General features: G+C 42.7%; 1 protein-coding gene across 6 annotated transcripts in view; it reads left to right on the forward strand.

The window, feature by feature from the left end:
* CDKAL1 (CDKAL1 threonylcarbamoyladenosine tRNA methylthiotransferase) overlaps window positions 1-26857 on the forward strand; it is a 356111-nt gene that overhangs the window by 102694 nt on the left and 226560 nt on the right. For all 6 annotated transcript variants that reach the window (XM_072998681.2, XM_072998682.2, XM_078393501.1 and 3 more), the window contains 2 exons: window positions 3731-3779; window positions 25162-25282. In XM_072998681.2, coding sequence (XP_072854782.2) covers window positions 3731-3779; window positions 25162-25282 — 170 coding nt within the window. The remainder of the gene's footprint in view (window positions 1-3730; window positions 3780-25161; window positions 25283-26857) is intronic.

The raw sequence follows: 26857 nt of genomic DNA on the forward strand, positions 1-26857 counted from the left end.
CAGAACATCAGTTCTGAATTGATGGATGAAAAACGAGGGAAAGTAGAGTGAAAGCAGAGATGTCCTGAACATTGTCACTTGTTCAGAGTCCAGCAAACAATAACTGGTTGTAGTTGGAATTCTTATGTTTGAACCGGGCTGGTGGCTGACAATCCTTTCTCCTACCACTCAGTCTGCCAACCTATTCCACAGACGTTTTCCTGCTCTGTCAGTTCACAGAAGTCAGGGGGCTTCCAGTAAGCTGAAAACCTTAAATTTTCTCAGTAGTGATTCACACGTCTTCCCTTACAACCTCACATTCTTTCATGCCCCTCTAGTTCTTCTTTCCTCACTTCACTGCATAAAGATTAGAAGCACTAAATAAATACTGAATTATTTCTGACAACCTGAAGAAAAATAGGGATAGAGCTTCATTTTATTTCAGGGGTCAGGGAACATTTTTACCTCCCCCCCCCCAATTTATATACGCCGACATTACCCCCTTGATTTGAAAGGAAGGAAATCATACATTATTTGAATTTAAAATATTATTGAATCTACACAGGCTGTGTACCGAACTAGCAGGATGCACCAAATTTGATAAAGATGTGTACTATTTTTGCTGGAACACATTGCACTCCAGCCATGGTGTGGTATAGGGCGTAGTAAGGTGTCCAACGTGCCTAGCAAGTTGCATTAAATTTTTGCTAGCTCGCAGAGGATTTAATCATTATCAGTGGTTGCCAGAGTGGTGCAAGCAATGACATGCTTGCTAGAGAGCCAACACAGAATTGGGGGGGGGGTGTCTTTCCCTACCACTTTAATCATTCTCTGTGTGGTGTGCAAAAAGGAACAAACCAGGCTAAAGATCATGTCACCCACCCTGGTGCCACAGCCCAATATCAAAGGACCAGTGTTGTTTTTTTTATCACCATCAATGGAAAAGTCAGCAGTGGCCAGAGGATTGGAAAAGATTAGTCTACATCCCAATCCCAAAGAAGGGAAGCCAAAGAATGCTCCAACTACCGTACAATTGCACTCATTTCACACGCTAGCAAGGTTATGCTCAAAATCCTCCACGATAGGCTTCAACAGTATGTGGACCAAGAATTCCCAGAAGTACAAGCTGGATTTCGAAGGGGCAGAAGAACTAGAGACCAAATTGCTAACATGCACTGGATTATGGAGAAAGCCAGAGAGTTCCAGAAAAACATCTACTTCTGCTTCATTGACTACACAAAAGCATGGCAGAAAGTGAGGAGGACTTAAAGAACCTCTTAATGAGGGTGAAAGAGGAGAGCACAAAAAATGGTCTGAAGCTCAACATCAAAATAAGGAACAGCATGGCCACTGGTCCCATCACCTCCTAGCAAATAGAAGGGGTAGATATGGAGGCAGTGACAGATTTTACTTTCTTGGGCTCCATGGTCATTGCAGAGGGTGACAGCAGCCACAAAATTCAAAGACACCTGCTTCTTGGAAGGAAAGCAATGATAAACCTAGACAGCACCTTAAAAAGACACCCTCCCCCCCCGCGCACCTTAATTCAAGCTTTCTCTTTTGCTTGCGTATTATTTTTCATAGTTTTGAGTCAGTCTCTCTCACTCACTCTCTCTCACACACATACACATCCATTCACCCACCCTCCCTCCCTTTTCTCCATACATTTAAATAAGGTGGATGAAGCCCTCGGTCTCTGGCACCTTCCTTCCCTCCTTCCCTCGTTAACTTGATCCTTTCCCTCCTCCTACTTGCTTGAAGTCATTTCCGGAGTAAGCAGTCATTCAGAAGCCCCCCCCCCATGGATCGATTGCCTGGGGCTGTAACCAATCAAGCAAGCTTATCTCCGATCTCTGAAAGAACAGAGGATTTACAAGTGCCCTGCTGCAACCAAGGAAGTAACAGGGAGAGGTGGCTTACAATTTGAGGTTTGGCTGCAGAGGGTAGGGTTGGGTGGGAGGGACGGGGGAGCACTCTGCTCATTACCCCCAGGATTTTCACTTTTACCCCATTTGGAGTAATTTACTCCTGTTCCCCGACCACTGTTTTATATAATTAAATGAAGTTAGTTCACATCAGGGAAACTGCTTGGGAGAGTGGAACTGTGATCCCCTTTCATCCCCTCTGAACCACTTGTCTGCAATGTTTCACTCACGATAGGAGATGAAAGGTTTTTCAGATGCTTTTATTAGCCTCAAAGGTAATTTCTCAACAATAACGTCTAGTGGTTCAATGTCAACATTTAGCAACTTCAGCTTAACATTGGCATCTCCTTGTACAATTCACTCCCTCGTATCTACTTCCCAATGTAGCTCCCAGCTGCATCTTCCCTGGGTCAACGAAGTAGAGGATGGTGTTTCACAGAACAAAGGGTGTTGGAACAAGGATGCCTGCCCACTTCCTGCTCTGGTCCATGGCCCCCTTTATGTTTCCTTTCCTCCTCTCCCCCTTGGAATGAAGACTTGAACTGCCACTGCGATTTTGTGTGAGCTGTCCTTGCACTGAACTTTGGAACCATCTCTTCTTCACTTTCAATAGTTTCTTCTTTAAATAGGGGTTTTAAAATCAATAGGAAAGCAGAGGTTAACATTGCTTTTCACTAATCTTTACTCTGCATAAGCATTAAATGGACGGCATGGATAATATACATGACCCGCTCAATCTATTGCACCATTAAGCAATGTAAAGTTCTGTGCCGAAGGAGATAAATTTGAATTTTAGATATTTTTTAATTGCTGCTATTGGTTTATTATGAGGTTTTCATTTATCATTTTTACTTGTATTTTCTTTCCAACCAGTTTGATGTTATATTCTATAGACTATAAACTGAATTACCAACTTACTAATATTATCTGATTGTTTTTTGTTGCTTGTACCTTCTTATGTCTTTAGCTCATGAAGGAGTTGATTGTTTGAAATTATTAGTTGAATGTAAATTAGGGGATTTTCGTGGAGCCCTAGCCAGTTTAGTCAATGGTGAGGAATGCTTAAGAGTTGCAGTTGAAGAATATCAGAGGGCTGTACTTTGCCTGTACTAGTCATTAAGTGTACTGTGGTGCCTGGCAAGACGAGGTTAATGCGTTCCGCAAAAATTGCTGTCAAGCGATTTCATCGTTAAGCGAAACGCGGTTTTCCATTGAAATGCATTGAAACCCTGATAATCCGTTCCAATGGGAACGGATTGCCATTGTAAAGTGAAAATCGCTATAGGAAACATTGTTAAGCAAAACACGTTTCCCAAGCGAACACAGCCATCTAACGAAACAGCGACCATTCAAACGCCCGTTTAGCGAAGCGAACCCGAGCTGTCAAAACCATCATAAGGCGAAACACAGGGACCCAAAAATTAACCGTCTTGCGAGGCAAGGTCCCCACCATCGTACAGCGAAAATCGGCCATAGGAAACATTGTTAAACAGAGCGCAAGATCGCTCCGGAAAACTAATCGTTAAGCGAATTCGTCGTTAAACGAAGCAATTGTGTAGCTAGGCACCACTGTACCTCCTATAGCACTGGACTTTCTGTCTTTTTCGTAACTTTCATCTATTGCAAGCATAAATGCAGTGTGTGTGTGTGTGTGTGTGTGTGTGTGTGTGTGTGTGTGTGTGTGTGTGTGTGTGTGTGTGTCTGTGTGTGTGTGAACAAACAAATCTTTTATTTCCTCTTTATAGGAGTTAAATATATGGAAGACAAAACCATTTTAAAATTATCAAAATATTAATAGATGCATTTATTAATCTACTACTTCACAGGTTCAGCAGATAGATCGTGTTGTGGAAGTTGTTGAAGAAACTATCAAAGGTAAGGTCCTCAGATAAAATGATGCATGTCTTCATTTTCCCCAATACTCATCATTATTATTACTATTTTGATCACGTAGATCCCTAAGGAATCCTACTACTGAAATATGGCATGTCTGTATTATAAATAAAGACTGAGATGTAAACATTTGACAGTTGCTGCATACATTACTAAAATCTGCAGAAAGTGTTGCCATCTTAATAATAATGAAGTATTTGATCTTCAGTAATTTATTTTTCCTTCATTAACTTAGATTTCAAGGTTGCTTCTTTTTTACTTGTTCATTCTAACATATGAACAAATTTTCATTTGTTTTTGTTTTTGTCTTGCTCGTGGCTGTCTTGCAGTTATTCAGTCTGCAGAGTTGTTATGTTCAGTCTAAGTTGCTGCATTTTTAAAGTAAACAGGTCAGGCAGACCATGTGATGTTATTGTCAGATGCTTGTAACCATTAGGATTTTGGAGCACATCAGGAGGTTGTTTAAACTTTCTAATGTGTAGAACTTGTATACTCATAACTCATCTGGATAGCTCAGTGGTTTAGGTATCTGGCTGCGGAGCCAGAGGTTGGGAGTTTGATTCCCAATTATGCTTCCTTGACAGGGGCTGGACTCAGTGACCCATAGGGTCCCTACCAGCTGTGCAGTTCTAAGATTATTATTATTATCTAACTTAGTAGAGAAGCCAGATATATTAGGTTGATTAAGTTATAAGTACTGTACTTCCAAAAGCTGTTTATTAAAAATTGCTGGCTAATTTATCTTTACTAACTTTAATATTCATTAATGTATTCTCAGAACATTCTTACTCAGTTTGACTACTTAGTGACTGTGGATTTTCTTTAACTACAATAACAATAGCAAACTATTGTGTGATGTTGACCATCTGTGCACTCTTCCCTTGATAAGGGGGAAAGTTTCACTTGTATGCTAGGCCTATGAGTGATTAGTCAGGGTGACTTAATTCTCATGTTCTTATGTGCCTTCAAGTCATAACCAACTAATAGTGACCCTAACAGGGCTTTCAAGGTAAATAAGTTGTTTAAAGACTGGTTTTACCAGTACCACACTCCCAGTGAGTTTCAATGGCATTATGTATAGAGATTTGAACTCAGGCCTCTTTAGTCCTAGTCCATTACTCTGTCCACTACAACACACTGGGTATCTTAATTTTGAAGCAGCACATTGCATTTTGTTTGGTATGGGAGTCACAGGGTATGTGGCTGCACTAAGGACATTAATTAAAATATGGAATTTATAAAATGAATATTTGAGGTTACTGAGAAAGAGTTGTGAAAGCAGTTATGAGATAATATAATGTGAATTTGAATTTTATTTGTTTGCTGCTATTCTCTCACCTCTGGGACCCAAGGTAGCTTACAGTATGGTTAGGAAAAACAGTATTACTAAAACAGAGAGTAAATATAACTATGAAAACATGATTAAACTCATCATCTTAGTAAAACAAATTAAAATTTGACTCTTTAAATATCTCAATACAAAAGGGAGGTCAATCTTTTCACGAAGGATAGAAGAAGCTCAGCACTGGGCTTCAGTCTGAAATTGGGGTGTGCTGAGTTTCTTCTATCTTTCATGTAAAGACTGACCTGTCTTTTGTATTGAGATTGCAATGCACTTTTCCCTTCAACAACATTGAGGCTAAGGGCACTAGTCCCTCATGTAGTTCAAAATCCGTATATAAGTCATATCCCCTTAAAAATGTAACTAAAAAGCATAAACGATTGATTAACACAAACATCATGGCAGCTAAAGGACAGAAAAAGCCTCATATTGCAGGGAGAAAACCTAGGCATGATCTCTCCTCCTCCCCCTTTTGTGACCTACCCTAAACTGCATCATCCTCCCAGCATGCCCCAGAACCCTTCCTGTTCACCATGTTGAACAGCTGTGCCAGGACAGAGGGGTCAGCCAGGCCATTGGATTGCTAACAACATGAGCCTTGGTAAATCCAAGTCCCACCTTTTTCAGGCTACTTCCTGGAGACAAATAGCAGCACCGTATTTATTGAATATTTATTTATTTATTGAAGAACAACTGCGTATAACCAAAACCATGCTGCTCAAACCCGTACAATTCATGAGAGAAATGTAACTGGGTGGATCAGAGTTACCTTGGAACCTGTATCGACTATGGTTGTTAATTCATTGCCTTGTTCAAAGGGCTTCTTGACTGAAAAGGTCTTAGCCTGCTAGTGAAAAGACATAAAGAAAGGAGCAATCCTGCCATCCCTTGGCAGGGAGTTCAAAAGCTTGGAAGCAACTACAGAGGAGGTTCTTCTTCGTGGCCTCTGTGAATCACACTATGGGTAATCCGCTCATGTGCGGAGCCTCATTGGAATATTCTAGAGCTTCTGCGGTAGCAAAGGAAAATACATTAGCATGGACCCCTCCCCCCGGTATATGTACCTTGGCGCCAAGGCTCTCCCTTCAGTTTCTTTCAACCGACGTGTTGAGAGCCTCCATTGTTGCTTCTGTGAGAAATCTGAAAACGAAAGTAGGAAAGTTATTGGACTTTATATAATAATAATAATAATAATAATAATAATAATAATAATAATAATAATAATAATAATAATAATAATAATAATAATAATAATAATAATAATAATAATAATAATAATAATAATGATTTATTGTCATTGTAAGTATATACACAGTATACCCATACAACGAAATTCACAGACACCCAGAGACCAGACACATGCACACACATAAAATTCCCCAAACACTCCCCACCCACTAAAAAACCCCCCACTAAAAATACAAACATCTACACCGCAGGCCAAGTAACACAGTCCAACTAATTATTCACTACTGGTGGTCGGTAAGCTCATTATTAATTGCAATTATAGCTCTGGGATAAAAACTATTTAGAAAACGTGTGGTCCGAGTCTTAATTGTTCTAAGCAGGATGGGAAGAGTCTCTCAGGATGCTGTGTGACTTCCTCAGACAGCGGGATGTGAAGATGTCATCCAGGGTTGGTAGCTGGAGCCCGATGATATTCTGGGCAATTTTAATGGTTCTCTGTAGAGCTTTTTTGTCCGCTACAATTATTATTGTTATCCTTATTATTTTCAAAACAAGATACACTCCGGCCTTAGGTCCAAAGTGTTCCCCCCCACTTTCTGTTGTTTTCTTTTCAAAACCGGTTCTCGGTTCATGGCCTTTTCAAGCCCATTTAAAAGCTGCATAGCCTGCGATAACGAGATTCTGCTCTCTGACAGCCTCCTTAAATGCTTTTTTTGCCTTGGCGAGGCCATCAAACTTCCTCGTCCCCTTACTGCAAAAACTTTATATGTGGAGTTCTCCGCAACCGCCTCTCTAGACTCAAGCTTTGGCTCTGAGAGCAATCCCTAAAGCCATGGATGAAGCTGTTTCCAAATCGACAAAACAATGCCCTCCAGCTATTCCATCTTGTTCCAATCAATAACTTACTCTGCCCTCAATACTGACGGTCATGCAAGTGCACAAAGCCGAACATTTGATGTCAAAACCCTCATCATCGAAAACAGCCTCTAAGAGAAAACTGTCCATGGATGTTTCCTTGACACCAGAACTGTCACCTCCGAAGAAGGCTAAGTCTTTCAAATTGAAGCCTTCCAAAACCATTTCCTCGACTCCACAACCTCTGGAGTCTAGAAACCTCATCTACGCCTGTTCTCTTTCAGATGAGGAGGCACTTCCACCTCATCAACCTCACCATGGCAGTCTCCTGATTAGGAACAGTGTGTTGATCGACTCACAGCTTCCTCTGATAGCCTGCGACAATCCTCGGACTCTCCGAGTGAGTCTTCACAAATTGCCTCATCAGGCATCCATGGCACTAAACACAACCAGAAACGGTGCCTTACTCTGCCCCTGTAGGCCTACCACCTTGGGCTCCAGCACATAAGCAAAGACATCAAAGCTATATGAGCATCCGCTTGCCTTCTCAGAGGGAAAAAGATCACACTCAGCACCATCATCAGGATGCCATTTGCCCTGATCGGTACCTAATGGAGAAGCCTGCCAAACACTATTGGCCAGTCACTCTTCCTGGTCTGGCGGCACTGCCCCTGCAGGATTTATTTATTTATTTATTTATTTATTTATTTAATTTATATCCCGCCTATCTGAATCACATAGGACCACTTTCTCTGCTAGGGGGCCTTTGGTGTCAAAGTGATCTTATTACCATGATTGCCCAGGACTGCCTGGCACCTCTTAACTGCTGGCACCTAAGAGCCCCAACCAAGCCGATCAATACTCCTCGGCTCCGGGCACATTGCAGCACTGGCAAGTTACTATTTTCCTCTCCATTAGGAGGACCGCGAGCTCTCATCCCGCTCAGCATCACCGGCATCTGTCTATTCCACCATAATACAGTGTGGTACATCAACGCCTTTACCACCTCGACAGCTCTCTTGACACCGACAGCAATCTCCATTTCGACACACCTCGATACCGACCCTTTCGATATTGACAATCTTTGATATCGAACACTGTCCATGGACTCAACTTCCATGTCGGCAGCAGTCGAAGACCCTCGCTATTGACCCCTGTCCATGGATTCACCCTTGACGTTTATACAGATCAACGACCCTCGATATCGAACACTGTCCACCAACGCCCCTTCGACATCAACAGCTTGGCGTTGACACCAATATTTTGAGGACCAGCCGCTCGATGTCAATATCGATCAGTAGTTGATTGACTTGTTGCATGATGCCGATCCATCTGATCATGGTTCCAGGCCTCAAATACCATGAGGACATTTAACATTGCTGAATTCTGACCTGGCAGACACAGACCTTCCATCACCAGTAGAGGATTTCAAACCTATGCTCAACTAATGATTCGTATGGCCAAATACCTCGACCTACAAATTCATAGACACACTACTGGAGCAGCAGATCATCTTTATCATCCCATCTCTAACGATGCTATCAAACTGGTCCATATCTCCATGCTCCCTTCTCTCCTGAGCACAGCTAGACATTCTTCGACCAAACCAGCATCATCTTATTCGGTGTCAAAACGCATAGACAACCTTTATTGAGTACATGATCCGGGCACAGCCTTTAACAGAAACAACCAGCTTCCAATTCCATATTCGTTAAAGCTTCACAATCTCGCTCTTGACACAGGCAAATACTAATACCACCTAATAAAGACACCAGGCACATTGACTCCATGGGCAGATGGCTATACTCTTCTGCCGCCTTCACTGTGAGAGTTGTCAACTATCAGGGAGCTATGGGCATCTTCCAATGTTTTCTCTGGACAATATGTCTACCTTTATGATGCTCTCCCCAAAGATAAAAGGGTCTTAGCATAAACTTTTCAACAAGAGGGTCTTTCAGTGGCGAAACAACGGGTGCTGTCTGCTAGACACACAATTGGTGCTGCACCTAAATCAATGGCTTCCTCTGTAGTGCTTTGACATGTCTCTTGACCTAGAACCACGGATCTAGCTGAGGACATGCGTGCAGGCGTTAAAGATCTCGCATTCAGTAGAGTTGGTCTCTTCAATGTCAAGACTGATGACATTCTTGGGAATGTTCAGAAAAAGAGGACAGCTGCCTGGCGTTTGGGAGTCTACTCCACATACCAGCAACGCCCTCAGTGCAATCAGTGGCACAGTCCTTACACCTCCTATCAAAAATTCCAATAAAAACCTCAAAGACAAACATTTTACATGCCTTACTACAAACAACAACCTTACCAAGCCAAACCTCGCCAACAAATCACAGCTATGCGCAATGACCGTAAGCCTAAACATCATGTTTGACATCCAACCAGCCGAGATCCCAATACCATCTCCCATCTCTCCTCCTCCCCTTTGGAAGCACCTACATGGTAAGACATCACTACAGATGCCTGAGTGCTCTCCATCATAAGAAACGGGTACTGCATCGAATTCCACCAGCTTCCTCCACCGTCACACCTCCGTCACAAACTCTGCAAAAAGAAATATAGTCATTTCTACTGAAAGACACCATAGAAACTATTGTTCTTCTTCATGGCCTCTGTGAATCACACTATGGGTGACTAAAAAGCTACTGTACCCGGAGGAGGGTGTCACACCAAGGTAGATGATAACACAAACATGCCCAAAAGCAGCATCAGATTACTGCCACACGTCCAGTCTTTAGTGCTTGATAAACGTGGACAGCTGTGACCATGTGGCAGAGGCGCGTATGTCTGCTACGGCGATATACTGAAGAAATGCTGTAGATGTCGCCAATGCCCTAGAATGAGGGCAGATACTCTGTGGCACCGTAACTCGAGCAAGCTGATAATCAAGCTGGATGGTAAATGCAACCCAGTTAGATATTCTCTACGAGGTAACTTGAAGACCCTTGGAAGGAAGTTGGTAGCTGATAAAAAGTCTAGCTGAGCATCTGAAGGATTGAGTGTGGGCTATGTAAAAAGCCAGAGCCTGTCTTATATCCAGAGTATGGAGGATCCTTTTTTGATGAGTAGAAGGAGATGGGAAAAAAGAAGGAAGAACTAAAGGTTGGAATAGGTGGAACTGGGAGACAACCTTGGGTAGAAAAGAAATGTCTACAAAAAGTTTAACCTTATCTGGGTAAAACTGGAGATAAGGGTAATCAGATCTTAAGTTCGGAAGTTCACTACGATGTCGAGCTGACATGATGGCCACAAGAAATATAATTTTGAAGGTAAGTAACCTGAGGGCTCAGTTGATGCCAGGGGCTCAAATGGGGCCCTTGTAAGTTGTCAAATGACCAATTTCAGTGACCACTGAGGTGGTGGAAGGTGGACATCTGTGGAAGAGGTGTGATAACCCCTTGAGGAAACATTTCAGAGTAGAGTGTCTGAAAAACTTAGTTGCCTCAGAGATTGGTGGTTGATAAGCCACAATTGCAGAAAGGTAGACCTTGAAGGACGAGAGAGAGAGACCCTTAGTTTTTAACTGCAATTAAAAAAATAAATAAGACAGTGGTAAAAGAGAAGTTGGTTGAGGAAAAAGATGATGCTGCAGTAAAAGCTTGAAATTTTTTCCATTTATACATATAGGCCTTCCTGGTTGAAGGTTTCTTTGCTTGATGAATAACATTCATCGGTGAGGTCGAATCGCCCACGCTGTGAGATGAAGAGCAGGGAGATCTGGGTGGAGAATTTGATTTTTGTTCTGTATGAGCAGGTGAGGTAGATGGAGCAGCTGATAAATGTTGGGGACAGGTGGTGGAGAATTCGGAACCATGGCTGCTGCAGCCACCATGGAGCTATCAGGATAGTATTGGGCCTGTCCTGCTGAAACCGGACTACAACTTTGTGGAGGAGCAGGAACAGTGGAAACAGGTAAATGGGTGACTTGGGTCAATGGCCGATGAATGTGTCTCCGCGGGAGTTCTTGCCTACTCCTCCGTGGGAGCAGCAACGCTTGTATTTCCAGTTTACCTGGGAGGCAAAGAGGTCAATAGTGGGTGTGGCCCATTGTTTGCACAGGGAGAGAAAAACAGATTGAACTAGCTCCCATTTGTGGGCATGTGATATTTTTCGAATGAGCAAATCTGCCAGATTGTTGTTTTGACCGGCTATACGTATTGCCATTAGACAAATGTGATGAGAGAGGCACTGTTCCCATAGGTCGACAGTGAGGTATAAAAGACTTGGGGAATGAGTGTCTCCTTGTTTGAGAATATAATACATCATAGTGGTGTTGTCTGTGGCTATTTGAAACATTGGAGACAGGGATGAGCACCACACCCTAGAGTCGGACACGACTGGACTAAATGTCAAGGGGAACCTTTACCTTTACCTAAGCAAGTAAGCTGTAGTCCATGAACATTTTTGAAAGAAAAAAAAATTAGGGCTAGCTTCTCTTTTACTCCTCAGTTTACATGCATGAGCTCTGTTTATTTTTATTAGCTTGTGCAACTCCTTATATGAGTGTAATTTTGGTCTTTAATGGCCTGATCTCCAGCTTGTATAACAGCAAGCCGAAGATCTTACAAAGCTCTGCTGGCAGAGTGGTATGCTCCACCAGAAAGCAATAGGATTCTGCTCTTAGCCTGCAAGATACCAGTAGAATATGTTTATTGTTATTCCACAAAATTCCATTAACCCAGTAACATATAATTCTGTGCACAATGTGTGAAGAGTTATCTTGTATTTTAACACAGAACAATACTGTGGAGTGCCCACAGGTGACTCCATACAAACATGGTCAAACATTCATATTTATACAAACATTATGAAGCTTACTGCAAAAAAAAAGTTCCAAATCAACTGGCAGAATAAAGTGTGTTCCATATGAAGTTAAAAGGAGACTAGACTTTCAAGTGACTAAAACTGATGTCCTGAGTTCTCACATAACCTATGGTGCAATGGGTCACTGGACAGGATTGCCGAAAACAAGTCAAAGGAAATTACTTTGGTGTTGAACTTTTTCAGACTTCATGTAAGTCAGTTCAGTCCCATTAACCTGTCTGGCGGCACAGTCTATCTGTTTCTAGTTTAAATATTAACTGATGTTTGCCAGCGTTTCAGCTAGTATACCAGGTCAATCTGTTATTTTGAGAGAATTTAAAAAAACAAAACAAGATAATTTAGTAGTACTCTGGGTAGCCTAAAGTATAATATTTAAGATGACATGATGCCTGCCTATTTACAGTATAAACACAAAAGTACTTTCTTATATTCTGTATGGGGCATTTTGTATATGACCGTTTTATACAAAGAGAGCTCCTTTGGAAAAGGATTCTGACTTATGGCAACCCTTTTCAGCATTTTCTAGATAGAGAATACTTAGAAATTGTTTACTATCTTCTGGGGTCACCCTCGGACTATGAGCTTGCCCAAGGCCACACAGGCTGGCTACAATTACAGGTACACATGGCAAAATTAAAAGGTGTGTCCTTATCACACAAGTCACCAAAATCCTGTTGCTTAGTGTAGTAAAGTAGGCCCATTGAATCAATAGGGATTTAGTGAGTCAGCTCCTCTGTAAGTTCCATCAATTCAAATGGGCCTAGTCTAACTGCAACTTACTATATTAAAGTAAGTTGCAATTTGAACAGTCCTATTTGAATCAGTGGAACTTACAGAGGAGTTGACTCACCAATCCTCATTGATTCAGCGGGCCTACTCTACTGCAATTGCCATTCTTAAGCAACAGAATTGGGGGTAATCACTGTACATATTTCTTTAGCCATGACAGTAACATCTATGTAGGAACTGCACAGTTAATAAAGTTATGTTCTACTTTCATTAATATTCTTTTTGTGTGCTTGAAAAATACTGTACTGCCGTTTTTAATAACAGTGTGAACAAGAAGGCTTTTCTCCAGATCAAAGCTAGCATAAGAAGCATTATATTGTAACATTTAAAGTGGAAGACTAAGCTCCTAGAGATATCATGTAGAGCTAACAATAAACTGAAAATTCAAGGTTGAGAAGTGTGAAAGAATTGTTTTAAATAGTTTGGAATTCTGGTTGACCTGATAGATAGAAATAGAAAAGACGGTTAATAACAGATACTACATTTGGACAAGGGATAGCATTATAGTAGGAAGTTGTATTAGATTATCTAAAGAATATGAAGCTGACTGGATAGCTCAGTGGTTTAGGTATCTGGCTGCAGAGCCAGAAGTTGGGAGTTTGATTCCCAATTATGCCTCCTGGGAATAGAGCCAGGAGCCAGCCTTTGTGACCTGGCACAAACTGCACAGTCCAAGGAAGCCCCAGAAGAAGGGAATGGTGAACCACTTCTGAGTACTCTCTACCTGAAAGACCCTGAAAAGGGTTGCCATAAGTCAGTATTGACATGGGACACCTGGTAATTATTAAAAAATATGAATAGGCTGGGGGAGACTATGTACACACAACAGTTAGCAAAAAAGAAGCAAGGACTTTGAATATCTTTGGATGTGAATCTAAGGTGCACTCACACACATGCATGCAGAGCTCCATTCCATTCGATTCCTATTTTAGATGAAGGCCCATCCCTTCACATTATGTTTGCAAATGGTTTGGTGGTCAATGAACAACTTACAAGTAGTCAAACTGATTTTGGTTCAGTCATCAGTGGGGAAAATGCTTTTAGGAAGTGAAATTGTTGCCCCATGTACCACCTTTCCTTTAAGATTGTGCAGATAAGACTTTGAAACTTGGCATTTGCCTAATAAAAGAAGTATTTTTGTGCCGCAAAGTATCTAATATTATAAGTGGTTCTCCCTTGAAGTTATAGGCCTTATTTGGTCAACCATATCAGTCAAGATACTGAAATTCTCAGCCACTTTAGTCCTTCCATCCTTCCTATTTCCTGAGCCACATTCAGAACATACCAGGACATTGAACCAACTTCCAACTGTAGATGGATATTTCCCTAGTTTAGGGAATGAGGAAAACAGTTCATAATTATAGACTTCCTAGTTCTATTGCAACTTAAAGGAGGAAAAAGGGGAAGTGAAGCCAAGAGGTTCATACCTTTTTTAAATTAAGCACAGCTATGAGCATCAGGGGCTTGGCAAACAGTGTGAGGAGTTCATGCCCTTTTGTAAGTCTGTACAATGTTTTGTTTGTAGCATTATTTATTGCTGACAGTGGCTATAGAATCACTATGAATATAATGAGGGTAGGTTGCATTTTGAATGAATTGTGAAGTTAGATGTTAATAGCTCTTTTGTTTAAACAGAGGTGTTCCAAACAACAGTCTTTAGTAGGTATTTGAATGTATAGAGACAATCAGTTTTTCTTTTCATGCAACAAAGGTTGCAATAAATCTTGGTGGTTTAAATATTTCACATTGTTCATCAGCTTTATATTTATGTGTCCTGCTTGACAGGGGAGAGAGTAATAATACATGTCAGCTTTGTTCATCATAGACTTATCTTTTGCTTTATTAGCTGATTCACCTCATTTATGTGTGTTTCTCTCTTTGCTTCCACCCCTCCCATTTCTTTCTGAGGTTGCACACCTGTTGCTCTTGGTCAATGTGGGAAGGTTTCTCTCTTCCTTGAATTTTTTTTTTTGGCTTAAGAGAAATTAGTTTCTGGTTTGTGCAACTGTTCTTGGTTTGATAGAGTTGCTGACCTTGCTGATGTTTGAGCATCCAGACATTTTTAGTGAATGTTTCCTTTGAAAAATAAAAAGTGTTGGCTGTGTATTGCTAACTCTTTTGTGTTTTGATAACTAAATCTATTGATAACGGTCTCTTTTTTGTGACATTGTAGGAAAGCTTAAAACCAATGTTGCTTGATTATCTGAATCAGAATCTATACATTATCCACTGAATGGTGTGTGCGTTTAGTTGTGTCCGACTCTTCGTGACCCCATGGACCAGAGCACGCCAGGCCCTCCTATCTTCCACTGCCTCCCAGAGTTGTGTCAAATTCATGTTGGTAGCTTCGCAGAAACTGTCCAGCCATCTCATCCTCGGTCGTCCCCTTCTCCTCTTGCCGTCACACCTTCCTAACATCAAGGTTTTTTCCAAGGACTCTTTTCTTCTCATGAGATGGCCAAAGTACTGGAGCCTCAGCTTCAGGATCTGTCCTTCCAGTGAGCACTCAGGGTTGATTTCCTTTAGAACTGAAAGGTTTGTTCTCCTTGCAGTCCAGGGGATTCTCAAGAGCCTCCTCCAGCACCACAATTCGAAGGCATCAATTCTCCCGCGGTCTGCTTTCTTTATGGTCCACCTCTCACTTCCATACATCACTACAGGAAAAACCATAGCTTTGACTATTCGGACTTTTGTTGGCAATGTGATGTCTCTGCTTTTTAGGATGCTGTTAAGATTTGTCATCGCTTTCCTCCCAAGAAGCAGGCGTCTTTTAATTTCGTGGCTGCTGTCTCCATCTGCAGTGATCATGGAGCCCAGGAAAATAAAATCTGTCACTGCCTCCATGTCTTCCCCTTCTATTTCCCAGGAGGTGATGGGAGCAGTGGCCATGATCTTAGTTTTTTTGATGTTGAGTTTCAGACCGTTTTTTGCACTCTCCTCTTTCACTCTCATTACACTGAATGGAAAGGAGACTATATTTGGCTTTGTCCATTGCATAATGAGTGAAAGAAGCCTGGGATCCTGTAATCTGGTGTTCATTTTTCCCCACTTTAAATCCTCTTCTCACTGATAATACCCTTTATCGATCAAACTTGCTGTCAACATAAAACAACTAAAGTCATGGTGTTGCCTTTTCTGTTTGTCATTAATTCATCAAAAGTAAACAGAGAGCTGCAAATGGAAGGTTACATTGTCCCCTGTTCTCTTGTGCATTATGTTTATCCCACAACAGACAAATTTAAAAAAAGTGACTGCCGCTTTTCCTTGCCTTTTGAGAAGGTACGGAGCACAAAGGAAGGGAGCAATGCCTCCCCTTCTTTTTTGCTAAGTCCCTTGCCTTCGCAAAAGGCAGCAGTAAAGAACTGCCTTCTGTGTATAAAACGACCCTCAATTTTTCCTCAAATTATTTAAGGAAAAGGGGTTGTTTTATACATGGAAGAATATGGTATATGCCGCCCACGCTACCCAAAGGTCTCTGGACAGCTTACAACAATTTAAACACAGTAAAAAGATAAAAAGATAAAACAATTAAAATATAATTAAAAATACAGTGCTCTAAAAATTACCATCAGGACTCACAGTTGATATTATTTCAATTAAAACCTTCTGGAACAAGAAGGTTTTGACCTGGCACCGAAACGTCATCAACGTCGGCACCAGACAAATCTCCCTCAGGATGGCGTTCCATAGTCTGTGGGCAGCTGCTGAAAAGGCCCTTTGTCTACAAGCCGTCCCTCTTACCTCCTTGAGGGAGGGCTCTTTCAGGAGGGCCCCCTGGCTAGATCCTAATTGCAGGGTAGGTTCTTATGGAAGTTATCCAGGGCCCAAGCCGTTTAGGGCTTTATACGTCAAAACAAGCACTTTGAATTGGGTCCAGACAATGACTGGTAGCCAGTGTAATTTAAACAGAATCAGCCTGATGTTTTCTGTAGTGGCCCCACCACTCACCAGCCGTGCAGCTCGATTCTGAACCAGTTGCAGTCACTGAACCATCTTCAAAGGCAGCCCCACATACAGCACATTGCAGTAATCTATACAGGATGTTAGTAGTGCATGTGTAACTGTCATGAGACCCTGCTTGTCCAGGTAGGGCCATAGCTGGTGTAATTTCCGCAGCTGAAGGAAGACTCTCCTGGCCACCAAGTCCACCTGGGCTTCGAGAGTTAGACTAGGATCCAGGAGCACCTCCACGCTGCAGACCCTGTCCCTTAGGGGGAGTGCAACCCCATTCAGGGCAGGGAAATGGCCCTCTAGCCTGCCTGGCGAAGCACCCACCAACCCACTTTCATCTTGTCTGGATTGAGTTTCCATTTATTAACCCTCATCCAGTCCATTATCAAGTCCAGACACAAGTTCAGCACAGAAACCGCCTCACCTGGATTGGTGGAAAACGAGAGGTAGAGCTGAGTGTCATCAGCATGTTGCTGACTCCTGAGCTCAAACCTCCTGATGACTTCTCCCAGCGGTTTCATGTAGATGTTAAACAGCATGAGGGACGGTATTGAGCCCTGAGGAACCCCATGACATAAATCCCATGGGGCAGAGCAACTGTCCTCCAGCACCACCTTCTGGATATGGTCAGCCAGGAAGGAGTGAAACCACCAGAAAGCGGTGCCCCTGACTCCCAACCCAGCCAGCCTATCCAGAAGGACACCATGGTCGATGGTGTTGAAAGCCGCTGAGAGGTCCAGGAGTATCAACAGGGTCACACTCCCCTTGTCTCTCTCCCGGCAAAGGTTACAGGACGGCTAAGGCAGCCTTCATACCAAAGCCTGGCCTGAAACCTGATTGAAATGGACCCAGAAAATCCATTTCATCCAGCAGCGCCTGGAGTTGTCTGACCACAACCCACTCCAACACCATGCCCAAATAAGGGAGGTTTGCCTCTGGATTTAACCAGGTGTATTAGTTTAATATATGTAAAGCACTATGAAAGGTACATGGCCAGCATCCAGATTTAGTCATGCTTGCAGTGGACCCATGAAAATCAATAAGGTTTAAGTGAGTTTTTGCTAACGTATCCCATTGATTAAAGTGGGTCCACTTTAAACATGGGTTAACTTCAAACTCATATGTTGAATATATCAAATAAAAAAACTTTGATTCCACATTAGAGTACATGTGTCAGTTTGCTTCTTTTTCAGGAAAGTAACTACATTCCTAATCCAACTAACTGCTTTATTAAAATGCTTCCCCTAACCATCTGTGCAACATTTTCAAGATTCATAATGTAACTTTTTCATACTTATGCTTTAATTTGCTGCAAGAGGGATTATGGCTGGCTAATGTCACAGATTGTCATTATTCAGAATAAAATAAATGGGGAAAGAAGTGCAGAAAGGAGAACATCATATTGACTGAGGAGCCTTAGGGTCTGATTTCAATGTAGCATCCTTGTTTGAAACTGCTGCAGAAAAGTTTCCTTCCTTCCTTCCCTTCCTCCCTCGTGAATGACATAATGTTCATTACAATTTGGGACTATATCATGCACCATCTATTACTACAATTGACCAATAAGCTGCATATTGTTAGATCCAAGAGTCCTTGATGAAGACGGTATTGGGAAATAATTAGTTATCTAATCTAATCAGCTGGTGGTATTCCCATTTTAGTGTGATACAGAGAAAATAAATAATGTAGTGGATGCTGTTAACACAGTCTGTTACTCAAATCAGTAGGATATAATGGAATTTTTATCATATACTACTACAAAAATATCAAATCTTTTCTTAATGCTGTTGACTCTTGACATCTTTATAGTATTATATAGTATTATATTGCACCTTGTTCTTACCTCTTAATTAAATTTAATTCTTGAGTAAAAGTGCTTCTCTTTAAGATTCTGAATAAACTAATTGCTTTTCTTATCATACCATACTTCATCAATTTGTTGTCCTTCAGGTATATTGGACTACAAGTCCCATAATGTCTCTGCTAGGGAATTTTATTTATTTATGAAATTTATATAGGTTGCTTAATATATTAACATATCTTAAGGGGATTCCAGTTCTTGTTTTACATGCTTGGAGGACATAAGGCTGGGGAAGGCTGTGCTACACTGGTGGAAGAATTCAGCATATCATTGCCATGTTAGTGTTACAATACTAGGTCTCTTGGATTTTATTCACAAAAGTAAATAGTGATAGGAACTCAGAGAGCTGCCTTATACTGAGTCATTCCACTGGTCCATCCAAGCTAGTGTTGCCAATGTTATATAGTGATGACACTCCAGGATTTCAGACAAGACTTCTCCCTCACACTACTGTGAGCTGCTGGAGATTGGATTTGGGCAAAGCACGTGTTCTGCCAGTGAGCAAGATGCATTTCTATGTTGTGGCATATTTTATGGTTGCTATTTTGCCAGGTGAGCTATGCATGCAAAACATCTGATCAGCAACAAGCAGACATAGAACAATTTGCAGGAATCATAGAAACTGCAAAGAAGAACACGTTGCTTCTGTAACTGATTTTTTAAGTGCAAATGCATGAATTCACACAACCCACTGTTCTCTCCTCTAAGATTCTCCTGTCGTGATATGCTCCACTGTTCTCTTGGTTTCTTTTGGCAATTATGGCAGACTTGGAACTGAGAGGAAGGGAAGAAATGGGAGTGCTTGACCACCTAATCTACTTCCTGAGAAATCTATACGTGGGACAGAAAGCAACAGCTAGAACTGGATATGGAACAATTGATTGGTTCAAAATTGGGAAAGGAGTACGATAAGGCTGCATATTGTCTCCCTGCTTATTTAACCTATATGCAGAATACCTCATGCGAAAGGCTGGACTGGATGAACCCAAAGCCAGAATTAAGATTGCCAGGAGAAATATCAACAACGTCAGATATGTAGATGATACCACTCTGATGGCAGACAGTGAGGAGGAATTAAAGAATCTCTAATGAGGGTGAAAGAGGAGAGTGCAAAAAAACCTAATATCATGGCCACTGGTCCAATCACCTCCTGGCAAACAGAAGGAGAAGATAGGGAAGCAGTGACAGTTTTACTTTTTTGGGCTTCATGATCGCTGCAGATGGTGACAGCAGCTATTAAAAGACTTCTGCTTCTTGGAAGGAAAGTGATGACAAACCTAGACAATATCTTAAAGAGCAGAGACATCACCTTGCCAACAAAGGTCCATATAGTCTAAGCTATGGTTTTTCCAGTAGCATTGTATGGAAGTGAGAGCTGGACCATAAAGAAGGCTGATCGCCAAAGAATTGATGCTTTTGAATTGTGGTGCTGGAGGAGACTTTTGAGAGTCCCCTGGACTGCAAGGAGAACAAAACTATCCAATTTGAAGGAAATCAACCTTGAGTGCTCACTGGAAGGACAGATCCTGAAGCTGAGGCTCCGATACTTTGGCCAGCTCATGAGAAGAGAAGACTCCCTGGAAAAGACCCTGGTGTTGGGAAAGTGTGGAGGCAAGAGGAGAAGGGGACGACAGAGGACGAAATGGTTGGATAGTGTCATTGAAGCTACTAACATGAATTTGATCCAACTCCGGGAGGCAGTGGAAGACAGGAGGGCCTGGCGTGCTCTGGTCCATGGGGGTCACAAAGAGTCGGACATGACTTAACGACTAAACAACAAGAACGCATTTTGTTGCTTGTTACAACCCCCCCCCCAACAACTCGTCGTTGCTGGGAGGGGCTTAAAAGAAGGAATATGTTATTTATTTATTTATTTATTCATTTATTTATTTATTCATTCATTCATTCATTCAATTTATATGCCGCCCAAACTACCCAGAGGTCTCTGGGCGGCTTACAATAATTAAAATTCAATACAGCAAAAGATAAAATAATTAAAATACAATTAAAATACAATTAAAATTGCCATCAGACCCACAGCTAATATTATTTCAATTAAAAGCCTTCTGGAACAGGAAGGTTTTGACCTGGCGCCGAAATGTCATCAGCGTCGGCGCCAGACGAATCTCAGTCGGGAGGGCATTCCATAGTCTGGGGGCAGCTGCCGAAAAGGCCCTTTGTCTACAAGCCGTCCCTCTTACCTCCTTAAGGGACGGCTCTTTCAAAAGGGCCCCCTGGCTAGATCTTAACTGCCGGGTAGGTTCATATGGAAGGAGGCGGTCCTTCAGGTATCCAGGGCCCAAGCCGTTTAGGGCTTTATATGTCAAAACAAGCACTTTGAATTGGGCCCGGGCAGCAACTGGTAGCCAATGTAACTTATACAGAATCGGCTTGATATGTTCCGTGGCAGCTGCACCACTCACCAGCCGCGCAGCTCGATTCTGGACCAGTTGCAATCGCCGGACCGTCTTCAAAGGCAGCCCCACGTAAAGCGCATTGCAGTAATCTATGCGGGATGTTACCAGTGCATGTGTGACTGTCATGAGACTCCGCTCGTCCAGGTAGGGCCGTAGCTGGTATAATTTCCACAGCTGAAGGAAGGCGCCCCTGGCCACCGAGTCCACCTGGGCTTCCAGTGTTAGACTGGGGTCCAGGAGCACCCCCAAGCTGCGGACCCTGTCCCTTAGGGGGAGTGTAACCCCATTCAGGGCGGGGAAATGGCCCTCCAGCCTGTCCGGCGAAGCACCCACTAACAGCACTTCCATCTTGTCTGGATTGAGTTTCAATTTATTAACCCTCATCCAGTCCATTATCAGGTCCAGACACGAGTTCAGCACAGAAACTGCCTCACCTGGATTGGTGGAAAACGAGAGGTAGAGCTGAGTATCGTCAGCATATTGCTGACTCCTCAGCCCAAACCTCCTGATGACCTCTCCCAGTGGTTTCATGTAGATGTTGAACAGCATGGGGGACAGTATTGAGCCCTGAGGAACCCCATGACATAACTGCCATGGGGCAGAGCAACTGTCCCCAGCACCACCCTCTGGACACGGTCAGCCAGGAAGGAGCGGTACCACTGTAAAACAGTGCCCCCAACTCCCAACCCAGCCAGCCTATCCAGAAGGACACCATGGTCGATGGTGTCGAAAGCCGCTGAGAGGTCCAGGAGTATCAACAGGGTCACACTCCCCCTGTCTCTCTCCCGGCAAAGGTCATCGTACAGGGCGACCAAGGCAGTCTCTGTACCAAAACCCGGCCTGAAACCCGATTGAAATGGATCCAGAAAATCCGTTTCATCCAGCAGCGCCTGGAGTTGTCTGGCCACAACCCGCTCCAACACCTTGCCCAAATAAGGGAGGTTCGCCACTGGTCGGTAGTTGACCACCAGCCTTGGGTCCAGGTTAGGCTTTTTAAGGAGTGGTCGAATCACCGCCTCTTTCAAGCCGGTAGGGACCACTCCCTCTCTCAGAGAGGCATTCACGGCCTCCTGGACCCAGGTGCGAACCCCCCTGGCTGATCTTCCAATTAGCCAGGATGGGCAAGGGTCGAGCGGAGTGGTGGTAGAACGGACAGATCCAAGCACCCTGTCCACATCATCAGGTCTCAACAATTGAAACTCATCCATTAATACTGGACCTAAGCACGGCGCACTGGACACATCCTCTGATTCTGCAGTAACTGTGGAGTCCAACCCACTGCGAATCTGAGCGATTTTTCCCTCAAAATGTATGGCAAACTCATCACAGCGAGCTGATGAGCAGTCCGGGACCTCCACCGGATTTCCCGGTTGAAGAAGATCCCGGACCACCCGAAACAGCTCTGCTGGACGACATTCTGAGGAAGCAATACGGCTGGAGAAATATTGCCGTTTTGCCAGCCGTATTGCCACGAAATAGGCCCGATAATGGGCTCTAAGTCGTGTTCGATCGGACTCCCAGCGGGATTTCCTCCACCTGCGCTCCAGCCGTCTCCCCTCTCGCTTCATCGCCCGCAGTTCAGAAGTATACCAAGGAGCTGTCTGGGCTCGGCGAGCAGGGAGAGGACGCTTAGGCGCAATCGTGTCAACCGCCCGGGTCATCTCCCTATTCCATAGGGTGACCTGAGCTTCGACAGGAGCGCCGACCATATCAGACGGATAATCCCCCAGAGCATTCAGGAATCCATCTGGATCCATTAGTCTCTGAGGGCGGATCATCTTAATAGATCCCCCACCCTTGCAGAGGGAAGAAGACGCTAATAGACTGAACTTGACCAGGAAGTGGTCTGACCATGACAATGGGGTCACGACCAGCCCCTCCACATCCAAACCACCATCTTCCAGTCCCGTTGAGAAAACCAGGTCCAAGGTGTGGCCCTTCTCATGCGTCGGACCGATGACACATTGAGACAGCCCCATGGTTGTCATGGTGGCCATGAAGTCCTGAGCCGCCCCAGTCAAGGCAGCCTCGGCATGGATGTTGAAGTCCCCCAGCACCAACAGCCTGGGAGTCCTCAACATCAGGTCCGAGACTACCTCTGTCAGCTCAGGCAGGGAGACTGTTGGTACGCAGCAGGGTGGGCGGTACACCAACAGAATCCCTAACCTGTCTCGCGAGCCCAGCACACAATACAGGCCCTCGAGACCTCCTCTCAAAGGGACAGGAAGCCTGGTCAAGGAGATAGAACTCCTATAGACTATAGCAACTCCCCCTCCCCGACCCTCCGAGCGACCCTGGTGCTGGACTGAGTACCCAGGCGGACATAGCTGGGAGAGGGGAACACCACCCTCCTCTCCCACCCAGGTCTCAGTAATGCACGCCAGGTCAGACCCCTCATCCAGAATTACATCATGGATGAGGGCAGTTTTATTTTGTACTGACCTGGCGTTCATCAACAGCACCGTGTGGCTCGAGGGTTTGCTGATATGGTCGCCTGATACCATCTGGTTGGGGGTAGAACTAGAAGAGGGGATAGATGTAAGATATCTAACCTCTCTTCTCCTACGCGGGCATGTCCTACCCCCACCACCATTCCTTCCCCTACCCAGCACCACCTCAATGGCTGCCCCCTTGATCGCTTGGTTGTTGTTTTTTCAGGTGATTGGGCTTATCATAATAATCTTTTTCTGTTTTTATTTATTTATTTCAAAACAAGGGGCTTTTGCCACTCAGAATGACACAAGGGCCTATGTGTTGCTCATAGCATCATAGAATCAGAGTGGATGAGAGTTTGTTGTTCTGGCAGCAAGCATTATTGGCAGCCATTAACTCTGACCAATGCTGCACATACACAGAAAGAGAGGTGGAGGTTAACATTGTGGCGACCTTTTTAAATCATAAAATAAGCATCTGTAATGCTTCATAAGTAACATGAAGAAAAAGTATTCATCTGTATACAGAAAGATTTTTCTGTTCCAGTCAGAAGGGCATAGCATTTCTTCGTAAGATCCTGCAGTTATAAATAATTTCAATACTTGCAACCTGTTGCTTCTGAACTCTTCCTATTCTTCCATGAAATATTGCTTTATCTGTATCTGCAGTTCAACTGTGAAGGCAGATTGTTGCTTTGCTCAGTAATCAAGTACTGTACATCCATTCATTTTATTTATATTGTGGCTTTCTTCCCCTAAAGGAACTTTGTTCAGCAATTATGCTGCAAAAGGTGATCTTAAATGTGTTGGGTTTTTTTACTTAATGAGCTTCATTTTTAACTTATGTTTGAATTAACTTTCTTTTTATCTTGGTTTTGCTGATTGTAGTTGCTTATTGGAAACTGACATGTTGGAAATCATATCCTAAGCATCACTTAAAAGAAAAAAATATTTCTTATATTCTTTTGGTCCTGGTATCCTGAATTATGCTAGATAAGCTTTATGAAGGCTCTGTTTTGAAGTCTGCAAGTAGGCCAGTTGGTTACTGGTAAATGAGTTCCGTTAAACCACAGATAGGCCCATCTGTCTATCCAATGAGGCAGTTACGTGTCACTGATATTATACATGGGAAGCACAACAAGCGGAGTTAAATTTTAAAAGGTCCCCTCATCTGAATCTTTTTGCACTTCTTTGTCACAACTAAATGGATATTCTTGCTCGATTGACACTTTGATTATACAATACTGTACTGCCACTTTCCTTTATTTTTGTTGTCTAATGTTACTGCTGTTTTTAAATAACAAGATATACCAGGTAAAGCCACTTCCACTGTAACTATAATTGGGAAGCTGTTACATATGAACTTCACTTTTTTAATTGTGGCATGACTTTCATTTTTAAAAAAGGCTCAAGAAAATTTAATAGAAACAGGTGGTTTGTTTTATAACTAATTTTGCTGTTTGATTTTCTTCTTTGCCTGATAAGTGGATGGTTAACAGAGATTTGCAGTTTAATCCTGCATATGTTTGCTTAAAAGTAATTCTGACTGTATTCTGTGAGACTTACTTTCCAATAAATAACCATGGAATTGTAGTCCTGGTCCACTTTTGTTTAAAATTCAAAATGTTTGGGTAGAATGTATTAAAACAAATGCATTATGTGTAATGGTGTCATTTTTTTTCTTCACCTGAAGGTCACTCTGTGAGATTGCTGGGTCAGAAGAAGGATAATGGAAAGCGGCTGGGGGGAGCTCGATTGGACTTGCCAAAGATTAGAAAGAACCCACTGATAGAAATAATTTCCATCAATACAGGGTAAGCATCATTCAAACTGACATAAAATATTCAATACTGCCTAGAAATTCAATTTCATTTTTGCCTATTCTTAATGCATAGCTGTTGTGGGTCATGTTATGAGGAACAATTTAGAGGAAAACACTGAACATTCTAAAGGCATTAATTATTTTAAAGCAAGTTATTTAATGATTTACCTTTATTGCACAGTATTAAAAAGGTATATGTTTACTGTAGTGTTATTTCTAATAGTTTGGGTGTTATGATAAAGTTCTTTATTTTGTTGCTGTGATCAGTCTCTTCAATTACAATAACTCATTTTTCCATCCCAGACTCTTAAATAGCCCATTCATAAGCACAGTTTGAGGTTGGGAGGACAATACAAGATGAGATTTCTCTATTTGTGTAAGGTGCTTCCCTTCTTTCCAAATTCAGACAGTTCCACCCCTCTGTATACTGCATGTGTCTTTGCCTATTGTCATTCATTGTTTGAACTCCAATCTCCTGCTCAATTCCATGTTTTTATTCTATGGTGTTTTTTCAGCCTATATTTTACACCTTGATGCCGGGCTTCTTTTCCTGTTTTTTCTTCATTAATGAACAGAAGCTTACTGCAAATGTATACCACTTTAATCTGCACTTGGATGTTTGTAACCAAGAAATGCATGCTCTCTCTGATCCATGTGGAACTGTATGATCCACTAATGTCAGTGAGAGCTGGGATAAGAGGAGACACCATGTGGACCCGATGGCCAGATCTGGCCTCTTCATTGATGTGCATGTAATTATACAATGGTGCCCTGCAAGATGATGTTAATCTGTTCCATTGAAATCGCTGTTTAGCGAAAACATGCAATTGAATGCATTGAAATCCATTTAATGCGTTCCAGTGGGGAAAATAGTCATTGTTGTGCAAAGATCGCCCATAAGGAAGCCATTTTGTGAAGCACTGATCAGCTGTTAGAATCGCTGTCTTGCGAAGCATCGGTCCCGAAAACACCCGTTTTGCAAAGATCGCCCATAGGGAAGCCACTTTGCGAAGTCGCTGATCAACTGTTTAAATTGTCATCTTGCGAAGCATCGGTCCCAGAAAAAAACCTGTCTTGCGAAGCACGGACCGAAACATCATCCAGCGAAAATTGCCCATAAGAAACACTGTTTCGCGAAGCGCAATGGCGATCGCAAAAACTTGCCGTCATGCAGATTCATCGTTTTGCGGGGTAATCGCCTAGTGGGGCACCACTGTACCCTGTTTTCTCAGTGATGGTTCTTGGTAGTATCGTATGGGCTCTGCTGGTTTTCTGGGAGTGCCTTGCAGAGGAGGGAGAAGAAAGAACTCCAGGCCCTGGCACTGTAATGCCAGTGTAATGTTGAATGTAAGCCAAAAGCTTTTTTTTATTTTCAAATTAACTGTAAGGTTAAAATGTCTTAACTACTTATGTGCCCTTTCTGCAGTGTAGTAATGGTTTACCTATGTTTATGTTTTGTTGAAGAATTTTAAGGTGGATTTTTCTTGATGGTGGTTTCATTATTTCTACCTTACTTGAGTTATACTGTATGTTGGGATTCTGGGGTTGCCGCTTAAATTGACACCTG

This window comes from Pogona vitticeps, chromosome 4, assembly GCF_051106095.1.
Source record: "Pogona vitticeps strain Pit_001003342236 chromosome 4, PviZW2.1, whole genome shotgun sequence".
NCBI classification, from domain to species: Eukaryota; Metazoa; Chordata; class Lepidosauria; order Squamata; family Agamidae; genus Pogona; species Pogona vitticeps.